At 39.0% G+C, this 15,988-nt stretch overlaps 1 protein-coding gene across 1 annotated transcript in view; it reads left to right on the top strand.

Annotated features, from left to right (window-relative positions):
- Positions 1-15,988, top strand: part of PLG (plasminogen) — a 50,255-nt gene that overhangs the window by 7,669 nt on the left and 26,598 nt on the right. The window contains 7 exon segments of the mRNA NM_001043075.1: positions 1,219-1,333; positions 3,142-3,281; positions 4,970-5,090; positions 6,817-6,935; positions 8,474-8,636; positions 8,877-9,022; positions 12,512-12,671. Coding sequence (NP_001036540.1) covers positions 1,219-1,333; positions 3,142-3,281; positions 4,970-5,090; positions 6,817-6,935; positions 8,474-8,636; positions 8,877-9,022; positions 12,512-12,671 — 964 coding nt within the window.

Genomic DNA, 15,988 nt, shown 5'->3' with positions numbered 1-15,988 from the left:
AACGACTAAAGTAGGTAACATTAAATGATGGTTCAAATATATCTTAAACATTTTATATTTTCATTGAAAACACAAGTGTACCTGACACCTTTTGAGGTAGAGCAGAGGCTTTTTTTCTTTGAATATGGGGTCACCAGTAGAAGGTCTCTGGTGCATTTCCTGCATAAACTATGCTCTAGTGCAACATCTACAATCATCACTTTCCTTATTTTTGAAGTGGACCATATCTCGACATTTATTAATCAATCTGAATGTGTAAAACCTTTAGATTTTTTATGAGTTCCTCCTCAAGCTTTATAGTCAACTATATGAGTGGGTTGCCCTCCATGGATTTGATAGCAATTTTTTAAATGATTCATGTTTCAACTCCTTAAAAACATTTAATTTAGTTAAAAAATCAAACAAAAAAGAGCTTTGTTTCTTTTCACGTTCATTTCTCAGTTTAGATCATCTTTAATTAAATATAACTGTAAAAAGTTGGAAAATGCCAAGAAATGACTCGTTGTAAGCACATAACTTATGTGGGGGGAACAGACACGGGTGGGCACACTAGCAAACACCTGCCAGCTGCATGTGGGCCCAGGTGGGTACCAGACTGTTTTAAAGGCAAGAGAGGGCCCATTGGCTAACTGGTGAGTTGGTTGAGTGGAAGCTGGTTGAGAACTTTTACTGCAAACCATTTACAGTAGACCACAGTTTTATAGCCCTGTGTGGCACTTTTTCATATCACTGGGTGCCTGAAAATATAGAAGTGGGTTGGATCTCTTTCAGTCTCTGAAAAGCCTGCCGTTCCCCCATCTAAAAAGCCCTTTCCCCATTCTCTCACTCTGTCTCATCAGGTATGTAACATGCATCATCATGAAGTGATCTCATTTCATATTGTTTCCTTGAATATTTCCTGTAACCCCCCTGCCTGATTCCACTAGAACGTGAGCTCCATGATGGCCAAGCCCCTGGCTGCACTGTGCCCCATGTGTCCCCAGCATCCTGGTGGGGCTGGATCCACAGAGAGCTCATAAGTAGCATTTGAATATATGAATCAAAGTATGGAATGGCTCAGTTTACTGCAGCCTTTTTGCAGATACAAAAGATGATCTTTTAGAAAGCAGAAACAAGGGGTCTGGTGCATGAGATCTTTCTCTCAACGTGACTGTGCTGTGCAGACCTTCATGTGGTGTCTTGTGAAAGACTCTGACCGCTGTGTGGACTTCCCTTCAGTGTATCTTTCAGAGTGCAAGACTGGGAATGGAAAGAGTTACAGAGGGACAATGTCCAAAACAAGAACCGGCATCACCTGTCAAAAATGGAGTTCCACTTCTCCCCACAGACCTAAGTAAGACTTTCCCTTTCATCTTTGTGTTCATCTACTGTACAGTTGTCCCTCTGTGTCTGCGGGGGATTGATTCCAGGACCCTTGTGGCTACCAAAATCCATGCTTCCCAAGTCCCTTATATAAAATGCTGCAGTATTTGCATATAACCTACATACATTCTCTTGTATAATACCTAATATAATGTAAATGCTATGTAATCATTGTTGTATTGTATTGTTTTTATTTGTATTGTGTTTTATTGTCATATTGTTATTTTATCTCATCTTTTTCAAGTCTTTTCCATCCACAGTTGGTTGAATTTGTGGATGTGGAACCCATGGATACAGAGGGCCAACTGTATTTAGGATAATTTCATCACTTTTAATTCAAACCAGAATATGTGAATAAGCAGAAAGAATCTTTTTGATGTCGATGTTCAATTATTTATAGCACCATAGTAGAACATGGTTACTTTCTATTTTTCCTTGGGTATGGAGTTTTCTCGAAGACCTAGGACATAGAAGAATGCCTAGTTAAAAACAAAATCAATGAAACTATGAGTTTTAGGCCAAATCTGAGAAAAGACCAAAGATGACTATGTTTGGGACTGACGTAAACATATTGAGTTAGAACTCTCATCACATGTTTGACTCAAATTGTGGAGCAAAAGAGTAAATAAAATATAAAAATGAAAATGAAGATACGTGAAATTCAAATCTCGCAACTTGCCTATTATTTATTTTAGTGCATTTTTTGTACTTTTCCCAGTTTGGTGTTAGGTGGCATTAAGTTCTCAGTAATGATGCTTATCAAATAGGAAATTAGTGCCTGTTACTCACCTTTATCCATTCCCACAACACTCAAGAAATTGCCTTTGCTATATCCCTATGAGACGAGCAGATCGAATATTCCCCATGAGATAATGAAAACTGATTCAACCAAATGGCGAAGTCAGGGACTATCAAGGGCCATGGAGACACTCTGGGCCATTTTTACAAGGTAGTCTAGGCTCATCTTTATGAGGGAACTGAGGTCTTGGGGGGTGAGGTTGCCCCAAATAGGTTCACAGAAGAACCAGAAATAAAATCTGCCTTTATAGACTGTAAGTCTTGTGATTTTCATCTAAATGGTTGTCTCTACACAGCAACTCATCTCTAGAACTGAAATAAGCTTAACTCCCTCCTCCATCCCCCATTAATTCAAGCTGCATTTCAGAGAAAACTAGGATTTGGGAATCAGACAGATCAACTTTGAAGTCTTGACCTGCTTCTTCATAGCTATTTACGCTTAGGCACGTTTTGTTTTGTTTTGTTTTACGTTGCCACTCAGTCTTCTCTTCTGTAAAACAGGGATAATAACACCTTCCTCAAATGGTTTTTGTTATTAGGACTAAAAGAGAGAATGTGTAGAAAGATGTCAGTGGAATTCCTGGCACATAGTTCACATGGACAAAACGGCATTAACTATGAGAATTTTTACAGGGAGAAAGGTAACTGACAAAAGCAGGTGTTTGGAATGAATTAAGACCATGGCAGGCTTTTGAGGCCTTTATATTTCTCCTGACTTTCTCCTGACTGTCCAATAAAAATACCTTGACTCTCTGTCAAAGCCTTGGCTGTCACAGTAGCAATGGTAATATTAGCTACTGTGCCAGAAGCAGCCTATCAATAGAGAAATTGAAAATCTGGCCACGCAAATGCTGCAGCACCCAGCTGAAATGCATTTGGATGACAATCTCAGATGGGAATCAAGAGTGTCTCCTTCTGCCTTGCTAATAGCAAGCTGATTTTTAGAACATAGTCTAAGTGCTTCTTTTCCATCCTCCCCAGATTCTCACCTGCTACACACCCTTCAGAGGGACTGGAGGAGAACTACTGCAGGAACCCAGACAACGATGGGCAGGGGCCCTGGTGCTACACTACTGATCCAGAAGAGAGATTTGACTACTGCGACATTCCCGAGTGTGAAGGTCAGGAGTGGCTCTAGAAAATGTTTTCATTTCTGCCCTTCACCCTGTAAAATAATTTGTTGCCAAGCCCCTTCCCACAAGGATATTATTAATAATTGAGTAATGTATTCACCTCTCAGAAAGGAGCTAAACTTTGTTCAGACCCCCAGAATTAGCCTGAATTTTTTTTTTTTTTCTGAGACAGAGTTTTGCTCTTGTTGCCCAGGCTGGAGTGCAATGGTGCGATCTCGGCTCACCACAACCTCCGCCTCCAGGTTCAAGCGATTCTCTTACCTCAGCCTCCCAAGTAGCTGGGATTACAGGCATGTGCCACCAAGTCTGGCTAATTTTGTATTTTTAGTAGAGACAGGGCTTCTCCACGTTGGTCAGGCTGGTCTTGAACTCTCGACCTCAGGTGATCTGCCTGCCTCAGCATCCCAAAATGCTGGGATTACAGGCGTGAGCCACCATGCCCAGTCAACCTGAATTATTTTTATTAAAATACTGTATCAACATGTACAAATATAAAACTAAATCTAAACTCTAAGTACAAACTTCTTATGCTTAAAACTCTTACAGAGTGTTAACCCCAAGACAGATTTGCAATTAAGTAGTTAAAATAAAACAACAAAATCAATAAAAATCAAATAAACAATACACATTTGATGCGGTAAACTTTGCTGTTTTGCTGAAGCTAAACAAGTAACCAGTTTTCAAATCAGCAATCCATTATTTTCATGGACTGACCAATTTAATAGTGCACCTCAAAGGTCAATGCTAAAAAATTTTTTAAAAATCCTACTGAAAAAACTGTCTTCATTTCACATTTCTGGCTACATTTGTTAGTGCAAAAGGAAATGAATAAAGGTGAGATTTGTGTGACAGTGTGGATGTGGTGCTGTGTGATAACTCAGTTCCAACATCACTTCCACCTACTTGAATCACGGGGGTCCTTTATTTGTACACCATGTCATAGGTACTTGCCCTTAAGTGCCACCAATGCATCACTTTTATATTAAGTCTGCCCCTGTTTTCCTTAGTACTCCATAAAATTTAAGTCACATATTACTCTGCCTCACCATGTTACTTCAATAATTCTGAATCAAAGTTTAAGTTTGCAAATAATTTTGCAAAAAGAGCCAATCATGCTTCTCAACAATATAAAAAGAGAAGCGCTGTCACTTCAGGTGAATATTGTTCTCCATGAGGTCATGAGCATAAATAAAAACTCCAGACTAAAACCCTGAGAAGGTGCCAGCTCATTCAGCAGTCAATGGAATGATCAGAATAATTTCATACAAAGTTGTAAAGATCATTATTGAAATGAAGATGCCAAATATTGAAAACTCCTAATGGAAAATGTAGACTCCTGAGAATATATGCACCCCTGGCTCCCCACTGGCCTGTGCATCCTGGTTTAAGGACATGGCATCATGGAAATTCTGCGTTTGGTCACGACTACAATAGTTGAGGGGGTATTGACTAAAATATGTGAATGCTACGGTTTAAAAGGAAAATGACATTTGGATTATGTTAGAAAATCCTGAATCCTTATTGCCAATTTTATTGCCAAGTGCCTGTTGTGAATTACATCGGAATGAGGGGCAAGTCGCACTTAAGTGAGTAGGATTCTGGTTTTTACTGTCTATTTTGCTTCATCCATTTCAGTTTTCTTCTTCCTCTCTGTCCTTCCTTCCCACTCTGTCCAGATGAATGTATGCATTGCAGTGGAGAAAATTATGATGGCAAAATTTCCAAGACCATGTCTGGACTGGAATGCCAGGCCTGGGACTCTCAGAGCCCACACGCTCACGGATACATTCCTTCCAAGTAAGTCTCACTGGGAAAAACATTCCACGTTTAAGTCTCTGCAGCTCTATCAGACATTTGCTGTTATTTAGATATTTTAGCATTCCTCAAGAAGTGAACGCCTGATGTTTTTAATTTCAAAGCTAACATCTTCCCACAAGACTGCAAGTGAAATACGCATCCTTGCTGCTCAAAATGTGGTCCATGGGTCAGCAGCAGGGATGTTTTCTGAGAATTTGTTGGAAATCCAGAATGTCACACCCTCTGAATCTGATTTGCTTAATAACCAGATCTTCAGCTGATGCACACACACATTCAAACACTAATGTGGGTATGAATACATTAACATCTGTCTTGAGAAATACACACACACATGTTGCTGGTGTATTTCCCAAATATTTTTCTTTTCTCTTTACTCCTTGTCTTTCTTTTCCCTTTGTACCAATGAGATTCAAGTCTCCTAACCTTTGACCAATGAGCAGATATCATGGATTTGTGAATCCCTGATGTTTTATGTGTATTTACATCAGTGCATTTTTCTGGAATGAGGATTCATAACTTCCATCAGATTCTCTAAGGGGACCATGAATTTAGAATGACAATAAGCTTCTTGCTCTAGAAAGTCATGATGGTTCCAAGAATAAGGTTGTGTGAGTATTCTATTTCACATTCATTGTGCTGGAAAACACCTCCCATTCCACAGTCGCTTCTGGTCTTTCTCTTCCTTCTATAATGACTACAGGGCCATACCAGGGCTTTCAAGAAAGCAGAAATGAGGTTGAGCCACAGATTCCACTGTGGAAAGCAGCTCTACTGAATTTGTACACCTCCCACTCCAAATCGCTAGCTTAAAACACAGCAGCTGCCATTTTCCTTCAAAGGAGAAATACAGGAAAGGCCTAAGGGTCCAAAACTGGGTAAAGTCACTTCCAGGAAACCAGAAGGAGAAGAGGATTGCTTAAGCCACTGCTGGCTCCTCTTTCCATCCTAGTAAGCATTTACAATCTCAGAGAGGGAATGAATAAGTGCAGAGGGCCACCAGGCATGGAGTGCATCCAACAGCCCTAGCCACTGGGCCCCACTGAGGAAGGATCCAGCCCATACTGCATGGTGAGACCCTTGCAGGAGCACAGCTTCTCCTCTTGGTTTTTCTAAGCTTCAAGGCTGGTGGGAGCAGAGCCTGGTAGATCAGAAGGACCATTCCTTTAAGCTATGAAGATGCCCATTTCTTGGCTCTATTAGGTACTAGATGAGTATCTTTAGTCAGGGAGCACTTTGCATTTTAAAGACTGCTATTATTTGTGGTTGAATAACTGGAGTTTGCTTACATCAGTTTTCCAGATAGCCAAAATGATAAAGTCACTGATTCTGTTGAGTGATTTTTACACATGTAAACTGTTAGCAAAACAGTGCTTGGCAGCTGGGCATGGTGGCACATGCCTGTAGTCCTAGTTACTTAAAGGGCAGAAGCGGGAGGATTGCTTGAGTTAGTTCAAGGAGTTCAAGGCAAGCCTGGGCAATAAGTGGGACCTTGTCTCTAAAAACAAAACAGAAAAAGAAAGTCCTTAGAATACGGGGCCAGCCTTGTTTCCTAGTTGCCGTCTCTGAACACAGCCTTCATCCAATTACCTCCTCCGTGCCCGACTGTGCCTAGCACACAGCAGGTGCTCAATGTTTGCTCTTGAAAAAGAGTCTCATCCATGAACGTAAATGTTCCATGCTACTAAAACATTTCTTGTCCATTCAGATTTCCAAACAAGAACCTGAAGAAGAATTACTGTCGTAACCCCGATGGGGAGCCACGGCCTTGGTGTTTCACCACCGACCCCAACAAGCGCTGGGAACTTTGTGACATCCCCCGCTGCAGTGAGTATGGTGCACACCCAGATTCCAGGATTCTGACCTGCCCTGTTCTTGAAATCAGAAGAAAACACGTGTCAGTGCCTGAGTGCAGCCTCTGAAAAGTGACCTACGAGTCCTATGGGATGTTATTGGTCTTTATTTTATTGCTGGTTTAAAACAGTTATGGTTATTGGTTACTGTAGGTGATTGATCAGAGTGTCCATTTATCATATTTTTCTTTCTTTGCATCTGAAACTTCCACCTCAGAAGTTCACTGAAATGTAGGCTTTGGGTGTTGTTCGTCCTATTCTACTTTTCTCTGTGCTAAAAGGAAATCAGACCCATGCTCTCTGACACATGAATTTCATTTTAACCAGAGTTCTAATAGTTGTTTTGTAAACAAAGAGTGTCTTTGTTTACAATGTTCAGGTCTGTGGGTGTCTAGTTTTTCCAACTTGGGGAGCAGAGGGTGAGGGGTGGGGGTGGGGAAGAGTTCAGGAGGAGAAGATGAAATGGCAGACCTAGTAGAAATGATGTGGAGTAAACAATTTTATCATATTTTCCTCTCTGAGAATTTGAAGCAAAGGATTACACACTAAGACAAAGACAGGCATGAAAGGTTAAAAAGGGTTCAGTGAGGGTTGGCCTCCCCTCCTTTCCTCTGACACGTGTCCTTCGAAAGCGGAAGTTCCTCAGGCATTCTCCCTTTGTGTGAATATCAATTTCTCTTTTTTTCAGTTTCTCTTTTTGTCATCTTCTTTTTTTCCTCAAGAATGTCTTGATTTCTGGATGCACACACTTTTCCTTGGAGGTGTTTTTTGCCTTCTTTCCATGGACTCTTTCCCTGTTGTTTGGCTTTTATGGAATGTTGGGTGCCATTCAGTCATGTCTACTCAGTGAATAATTTATTCTTCAGGAAATAGAGTGGACCTTTGGTGTATGTGAGAATTCAGGGTGGAAGGTGACATGTGTTGATACTTACCAGGTAGGAAGAACTGAGCAAAGAGAACATAGAAAGAAGCATCTACCCAAGTGTCTTTCCCTGAAGGAGTTCCTCATGAAAGGGTCTCACAGGCATAGATGCTACTAAATTTATTTCTTCGGAAAACATGAAACAATTTTCAAGTGCCAAATTCCAAGAGAGGCTGAGGAGAAGACAAGCAGGCCAGAGCACCCTGCAGCCATCCTCCTTAACATCCATCTGTGCGTTCTCTATTTTAAAATTATTCATTGTAGGGCTGGGCATGGTGGCTCATGCCTGTAATCCCAGCACTTTGGGAGGCAGAGGCAGGCAGATCACGAGGTCAGGAGTTCAAGACCAGCTTGGCCAATATGGTGAAACCCCACCTCTACTAAAAATACAAAAAAATTAGCCAGGCATGGTGACACTCTCCTATAGTCTGAGCTACTTGGGAGTCTGAGGCAGGAGAAAGACTTGAACCTGGGAGGTGGAGTTTGCAGTGAGCTGAGATCGTGCCACTGACTCCAGTCTGGGCAACAGAGTGAGAGTCTGTCTCAAAAAGAAAAAAATTATTCATTGTAATTTATTTTTCCCATTCAAGCAACACCTCCACCATCTTCTGGTCCCACCTACCAGTGTCTGAAGGGAACAGGTGAAAACTATCGTGGGGATGTGGCTGTTACCGTGTCTGGGCACACCTGTCAGCGCTGGAGTGCACAGACCCCTCACACACATAACAGGACACCAGAAAACTTTCCCTGCAAGTAAGTCCCCTCCAGTCTCATTCTGCTGCTATGGAATGTGAAATCCCATTGACTTTGCCTTAGTTTTAGTTACTACAGGAATGCAGGATAAAGTATTCTCGAAGAAAAACTGATCTAGTCATAAGTAAAGGAAATGAACTTTAGCACGTTTTTTCCCATAACAGTTGTTCTCAAAGTGTGGTTCCCCAGACTTTTTTTTTTTTTTTTGGAAAACTAAACTCACAACCACTTCTTTTTCAGAAATTTGGATGAAAACTACTGCCGCAATCCTGATGGAGAAAAGGCCCCATGGTGCTATACAACCAACAGCCAAGTGCGGTGGGAGTACTGTAAGATACCATCCTGTGAGTCCTCCCCAGTATCCACGGAACCATTGGATCCCACAGGTAAGCAAGGGTATGAGAGCTTAGCGAGGGCCCAAGTGCTCTCCTTATTTTTGTACACCAGTGGCGTCATCACAATATACAGTAGCTTTGTTAGTTTAATGCTATTGTGGTCAGAGAGCGTGCCCTATATGATTTCAGTTATTTTAGATTTGTTGAGGTTTGTCTTACGGTTCAGGATATAGTCATCTCGGTGAATGTTTCATGTGTTCTTGAAAAGAATGTGTCTTCTGTGGTTGTTGGGTGGGATGTTCCCTCAAGGTCATTTAGGTGAAGTTGGTTGCTGGTGTTCTTCTGTATCCTTACTGATTGTCTCCTCCTTCATTGACTACTGAGGATGAATGGTGATGTGTCCAACTTTAACTGTTAATTAGTCTATTTCTCTTTTAGATCGTAACTCTGTTTTCTATATTTTGAAGCTCTGTTGTTAGGCACATATTTATTTAGGATTGTTATGTCTTCTTGATGAAAGGACTCCTTTATCATTATGTAATGTTTCTTCTTATCTCTGGGAATATTCCTTCTTCTGAAGTTCTGAACTCTCTTTATGGTGATATAAATACAGTCTTACAGCTCTATTTTCACTAGTATTTGTATGATATATCTTTTAAATTTGTATCTTTTAAATTTATCTCAGCTTTTAAATTGAGATGTTCAAACCATTTGCATTAATGCAATTGTTAATAGAGTTGAATTTATATCTACCATCAAGTTAGTTATTTTTTTGTCCCATTTAAACTTTGTTCCTTTTTTCATCTTTTTCTGCCTTCATTCAGATTGAGTTTATATCCACTACTTACTTATTACATTAATTTTTAATGGTTTTAGTATTTTCTACAATGTAATATACATTTTTGACTTTTCACATTCCACCTTCAAATGATATAATTCTACTTGACATACAAAAACCTTACATCATTGCAATTCTACTTCCACCCTCCCAAAATGCTACACTATCACTCTTTGTAATAGAAGCTTACTTCTACTATGTCATAGATCTCACAATATATTAACACTATTTTTGCCCTAATAGTTGTGTTTTAAAGTGATTAAGAATAAAACTATTTTAAATATTTTCTTTCTTTATTTATTTTACATTTCTGGTGCTTATCATCTTTTGGGGTAGATCTCAATTTCCATCTGGTGTCAGATTCTTTCTGTGAAAAACAACCTTTAGCATTTTTTGTAGCACAGGTCTGCTACTGTTGAAGTCTTTCAGATTTTCAGTGTCTGAAAAAGTATTTTGCCTTCAGTTTTTAAAAGTAATTTTGCTGAACATAGATACTGAGTTGAGAGTTTCATTCCTTGCAACGCTTTAATGATGATGTTCCATTATCTTCTGTTTTAAATAGTTTGACTGGAAATCTGATCTTTGTTCCTATGTTTTCAATAGGTCATTTTTCTCTGACTACCTTTAAGATTTACTCATCTTTGTTATTCAACAGTTTGACTATGATGTGTTTATTACGAATTTCTTTGTGTTTAATCTGCTTGAGATATTCTGAGTTCCTAGATTTATAAATTGTTGATTTTTTTCTTTTCTTTTTTTTTTTGAGATGGAGCCTCACTCTGTCACCCAGGCTGGAGTGCAGTGGCGCAATCTTGGCTCACTGCAACCTCCACCTCCCAGGTTCAAGTGATTCTCCTGCTTCAGCCTCCTGAGTAGCTGGGACTACAGGCATGTGCCACCAGGCCCAGCTAATTTTTGTATTTTTGGTAGAGACAGAGTTTTGCCATGTTGGCCAGGCTGGTCTCAAACTCTGACCTCAGACGATCCATCACCTTGGCCTCCCAAAGTGCTGACAGTACAGGTGTGAGCAACTGTGCCCAGCCTAGATTGTCAATTTTCATTGTCCTTGTAAAATTCATAGCCATTATATGTTCAAATGTTTCTTTTTTCACTTTTCTCTCTCTGTATTTTCCTTTTGGGACTCTAAGTACCCTCATGTTAGAACATTCATGTTTCATAAATCTTGTAAGCTTGTTCTCCTTTTTTTTTTCAGTAACTCTTTTTCTCTCTTTGTGTGTTGGTTTGGATAAGTTCTAGTAACTATTTCCAAGTTTATGGATTATTTTGTCAGTTGTGTCTAGTCATCTCCTCAGCCCACTGAAAGAATTCTTCATCTCTGATGTTGTGACTTTTTTTTCTAGCATTTTCATGTTACTCTTTTCTATAGTTTCCATCTCTTTGCTGAAAATCTCTACCTATCCATGCATATTGTCCACCATTACGACAAGATCGTTTAACATATTAATGTAGGTATCACACAGTCCCAATCTGATAGCTTCCAGATGGCATCTTCTGTAGGTCTGACTTCTCTGGATTGCTTTATTATTCAACAGTGGCTTTTTCCTCCCTTGGGTTTTTGGTGTGTCTTGTAATTCTTTAATCAAACACCAGACATTATAAATAGAAGAACAGTAGAGGTTACAGTAAATATTATTTATACTTTGAAACGGACACTCTTCTCTTGCAAATATATGTTGTGGATAATTGAGTCAATGTAGTCACTAGTTTAACTGAATTTGGGATTTGGGATTGCTAGCTTTACCTTAAGTGCAAAACAGATATAAATTCCTCCAGTGATGTGCTGCTTCTATCTTTTGCTTAGAGTGGGGCCTGGGGTGCTGAAGAGTTTTCTCCAGATTTCAGCAGTCACTGCATGCCTGCACTACAGAGGAGATATCTTCATACACATAATCTAACCCCACTGACACTGGGCTGTTTCTTGTTACTGAGTGCTCACTTTTTGGTGGACATAGGAGAATACTTATCTCCCTGGCCTACCTCCCTCTTAGGCCAGTTGAGCACAGCTTGGCTTTGAAAGCAGTGATTTTTCAGTGTTCTTTTGCCTCCTTCTGATGAAACTTGTACCTGTGGTGGGTTTGGAAAGAAAGAGTAGTAGGCTTCTGTTTCATTGCAATGCAGGATGTTGGGCACAAGAGGATTCCCTGTAACTTCTCCAAGGGAATAAGATTTTTGGCTCCACCACTCTCTGAGAAGCTGTGGATCTTTGCCTGCAGTCCTAGACGCAGGGCCATCTCCTGCCCTATCACCCAGAAGCTTTGGTCTTTGGCTTTGTTTGGGGAAGGATCTAGAGAAATGTGCAAAGGTTTCATGTCTGCCCCCGACTGACAGCCACTCACCATTCACAGTCTGCACTGCCTAATGCATCCTCCTCTCATCTGCCCTCGTGTTCTCATGAACACTCAGTAGAGATCCATAAAAAAGAGCTTGCACATAAGTGCAGTTTCCAATTTTAAGTACTCTGTCTGTTCTTTCCCACCCAGGTTTTAAATGAAATATTACCAAGAACTTATTAATGTTCTAAAATGCTATAAATCTATTTTTTATGTTAATCTGTCTGCTAATACAGAAAAGAGAACAGTCATAATTCTCAGAGGCTACTGTACTGTTTTTGTCATAAATTGCTTCACGCTTCTTTTTTTCTCAGTAATTGTTAAGCTTGATTTCTTTTATTTTAATTTCAGCACCACCTGAGCTTACTCCTGTGGTCCAGGAGTGCTACCATGGTGATGGGCAGAGCTACCGAGGCACATCCTCCACCACCACCACAGGAAAGAAGTGTCAGTCTTGGTCATCTATGACACCACACTGGCATGAGAAGACCCCAGAAAACTTCCCAAATGCGTATGTCTTTGATTTTTACTGTAAGAGGGGCATCAGCCAAATGAAATTTCTGTTAAAAGAGCCATGCTTCATGCTTCAAGCCAACTTCCTAGGACCAAATTTCTCTTAGACCCAGAATGTGTAGAAAAATGTCTCAAGAACCTTGCTTTTGAAGAAAGGGCCTGAGAGAAGAGAAATTTTAGGCTGGCTATATTTCCTGAGTAGTTTTATGGAAGCAGGAGGATATCTGCAGGTGATGAGGTCACATTAATTGAAAACTCAGGAGTGCATATGAGCAAATGCTTAGAAACAGTACCATTCCACAATGCCCACTAAATAACAATGCAATATTTCTACCATAGAAATCTATCATTTTAACCTCCAACCCCTGAAATGAAGGTTGAATTTGCTATTTTTGTCTTGGGTCACAAGTATGTATACTTTATATACTTTATATAAGTATGAATATATGTACACATATACATGTATACATATGTGTGCATATACACACATATATGTATATCATATACTTGTATATACTTGTATATGTATACTTGTATATACTTATGATATACTTGTATATCATATATGTGTGTATATATGTACACATATATGTGTGTGTATATTAGAATATATATAGCATAAAAATATATATATATTCTGATCTGTATAAACACAGTGGGTCCTGAGCACCCAGTGGTCTGAAAGGATATGGGTTGCTGGGAGATGAAGAACAAAAGCAGGATACACAGATGCTGAAAAGCAAAAGAGGCTGTTAGATTAACAGAAAACCAGGTCTAACAAGGACAGCCTTTCTTCCATAAATGAGTATACAATATATCGAAAAAACTGTTTTTACATATTGGAAAACAGATAAACTGAGATAATTTAGAAAGGGAATCAAATGAAATCAACCCCATAATACCCTCAGCTTTGTTCCTGGAGACCCCTCCTGGGCTGAAGAACAAGGAGATGAAGCCCAAGCCGACCACCACAGTCTTGCTGAACTGAGGAGGGAGACTGGAGTTTGGGATTACTAAAACAACTGAGATTTTCTAAGCTAAGTAATAACATGAAAGGATTTGTGGAGGAAAGGAGCTCCAGGAATGTCCATAGAAAAGTCCTCAAGTCTTTGGCTACATAGAAAGCTGCATATGCACAGGGAGAGGTTCCAGAGAGAAAGTAGGATAAAGAACAGCTGCTGGGGAAAGAAAAACCGCAGGGGAACAGTGAGTTCAATGGAGATGCCAGAGCTCACATAGCACTGGGGATATCTGAGTTCTGACCAGTCAGAGGACAGACCTCGCTGAATATCTTGGGCATTCGGTAGTCACCACATAAAGCCATAGTTTGGAAGTAGGATTAAGTGTATTCCTACAATAAAGTCCACTCCAGAAAGAGTATAGTAAAGCTGAAAAGCAAGTCTAAAAAAATCAGCATGATCTCCAAGTAAGTTAATTGATTGCCAGAAGAAAATTCAACCCTCTTTAGAGGCAAACAACAAAATCAAGTTGCTCAGTTATGTGGCATCCACAATGTGTGACCTAAATTTATAACTTTACCAGACAGTGTGGTCCATAACCAGGAGAAAAAGCACTCAATACAAACAGACCCAGAAATGAAGACATTGGCAAGAAGATTTGAAATATACATATCATAATTGTGTTCAAGGATTTAAAGAAAACATGAACATGCAAGAAACAAATGGATAATATCAACAGAGGAAAATTATAAAATAGCCAAAAGGAAATTGAATAACTAAAAAATGTACATGTTTAGTGAAAAATTTACTGGATAGACTTACCATCAGGTTAGACATTACAGAAGAAAAAGTTAACTAGAAAATAATTCAATAGAAGTGATACAAACTGCAGTACACACATACAAAGACTGAAAAAATAAAGAAACAGAGCCCCAAGAGTACCTGTAAAAATATCAAAAATATCAAAAGATTTCATATATGTGTAAAGCAAGTCACAAGAGAGAAAAGAGATATTAGGACAGAAAACACACTTCAAGCAACAAGAAAAATCTTATTAGAAGCCAGAAGAAGAACACATATGTTTACACAGAAGAATAGTGGTAAAAATGACTGATGCCTTCTCGTCAGAAACTATGCTGGTCAGAAGCAATCAGATAACAACTTTAAAGTGATAGAAAAAAAAAAATAAAAAGGATTAACATAGAATGTTATATTCAGCAAAAATATCCCTTGAAAATGAATGTTATATAAATACATATTCTGCCTCCCCCCAGCAAATAGAAAAAAACACTAAGAGAATATTTCATTACTAGGCTTATATAATAAAAGATGTTCTAGCAATCTATTTTGGTAGAAGAAAAGTAGTGCCTGATGGGAACTTTATACTAAGCAATGAAGAACCCTGGAAATGGCAAATGTAAAATATTTATATTTAATGCCTTAATTTATTTAAAAGATAATTGATGGGAGGCCGATTTGGGCAGATCATGAGGTCAGGAGTTCAAGACCAGCCTGACCAACATGGTAAAACCCCATCTCTACTAAAAATAAAAAATTAGCCGGGCATGGTGGTGCATGCCTGTAATCCCAGCTACTCAGGAGGCTGAGGCAGAAGAATCGCTTGAACCCAGGAGGCAGATGTGCAGTGAGCTGAGATCGTGCCATTGCACTCCAGCCTGGGCGACAGAGCGAGACTCAAAACAAACAAACAAACAAAAAGATAATAATAGACTACTTGAAGTAAAATGATAGCAATGTATTGCTATTTTAACGTATGTAAAAGTAAAAAATTTTTAAATAGTCACATAAATAATGTAGGAGATAAATGGAAGTATACTGTTCTAAGTTTATTACATTATCCATGAAATTATATAATATAAACAAATGGTAGAAGGTGGTAAGTTAAAAAGGGTTATTGTAAATCCTAGAGCAACTAAAAAAATTTAAACTTAGAGGAATAGATAATAATAAGAATATTCCATTTATCCAAAAGGACAGAAAGAAAGAAAAAAGAATGAAGAAGATATGGCAAAGAGAGAAAATACATAGCATTATGGTAGACTTAAACTGAACTGAAAGTATATTTAATATACTCCTAACTATATGAAATATAAAGGGATTAAACATTGCACATAAAAGGCAGAGATTGTTAAGCGGAATAAAATTCAAAGCCCAGTTATGTTCTTTTTACCATACATGCTCTTTAATTGTAAAGAGCTAGCTCAAAAAACAGTGTGGAAAATGATGTATCATGAAAATAAGAATCAGAAGAAAGCTGGAGTGGAATGTTAATCCCAAAGTAATCTACAAGAAATAACACCAAGATGAAAAAGTTATTTCTTAAGTAAAAAAAGGT

The sequence above is a fragment of the Macaca mulatta genome, chromosome 4 (genome assembly GCF_049350105.2).
Source record: "Macaca mulatta isolate MMU2019108-1 chromosome 4, T2T-MMU8v2.0, whole genome shotgun sequence".
In the NCBI taxonomy this organism is placed as follows: domain Eukaryota; kingdom Metazoa; phylum Chordata; class Mammalia; order Primates; family Cercopithecidae; genus Macaca; species Macaca mulatta.
The sequence above is the reverse complement of the archived record's forward strand: the minus strand, read 5'-3'. Positions and strand labels throughout refer to the sequence as shown.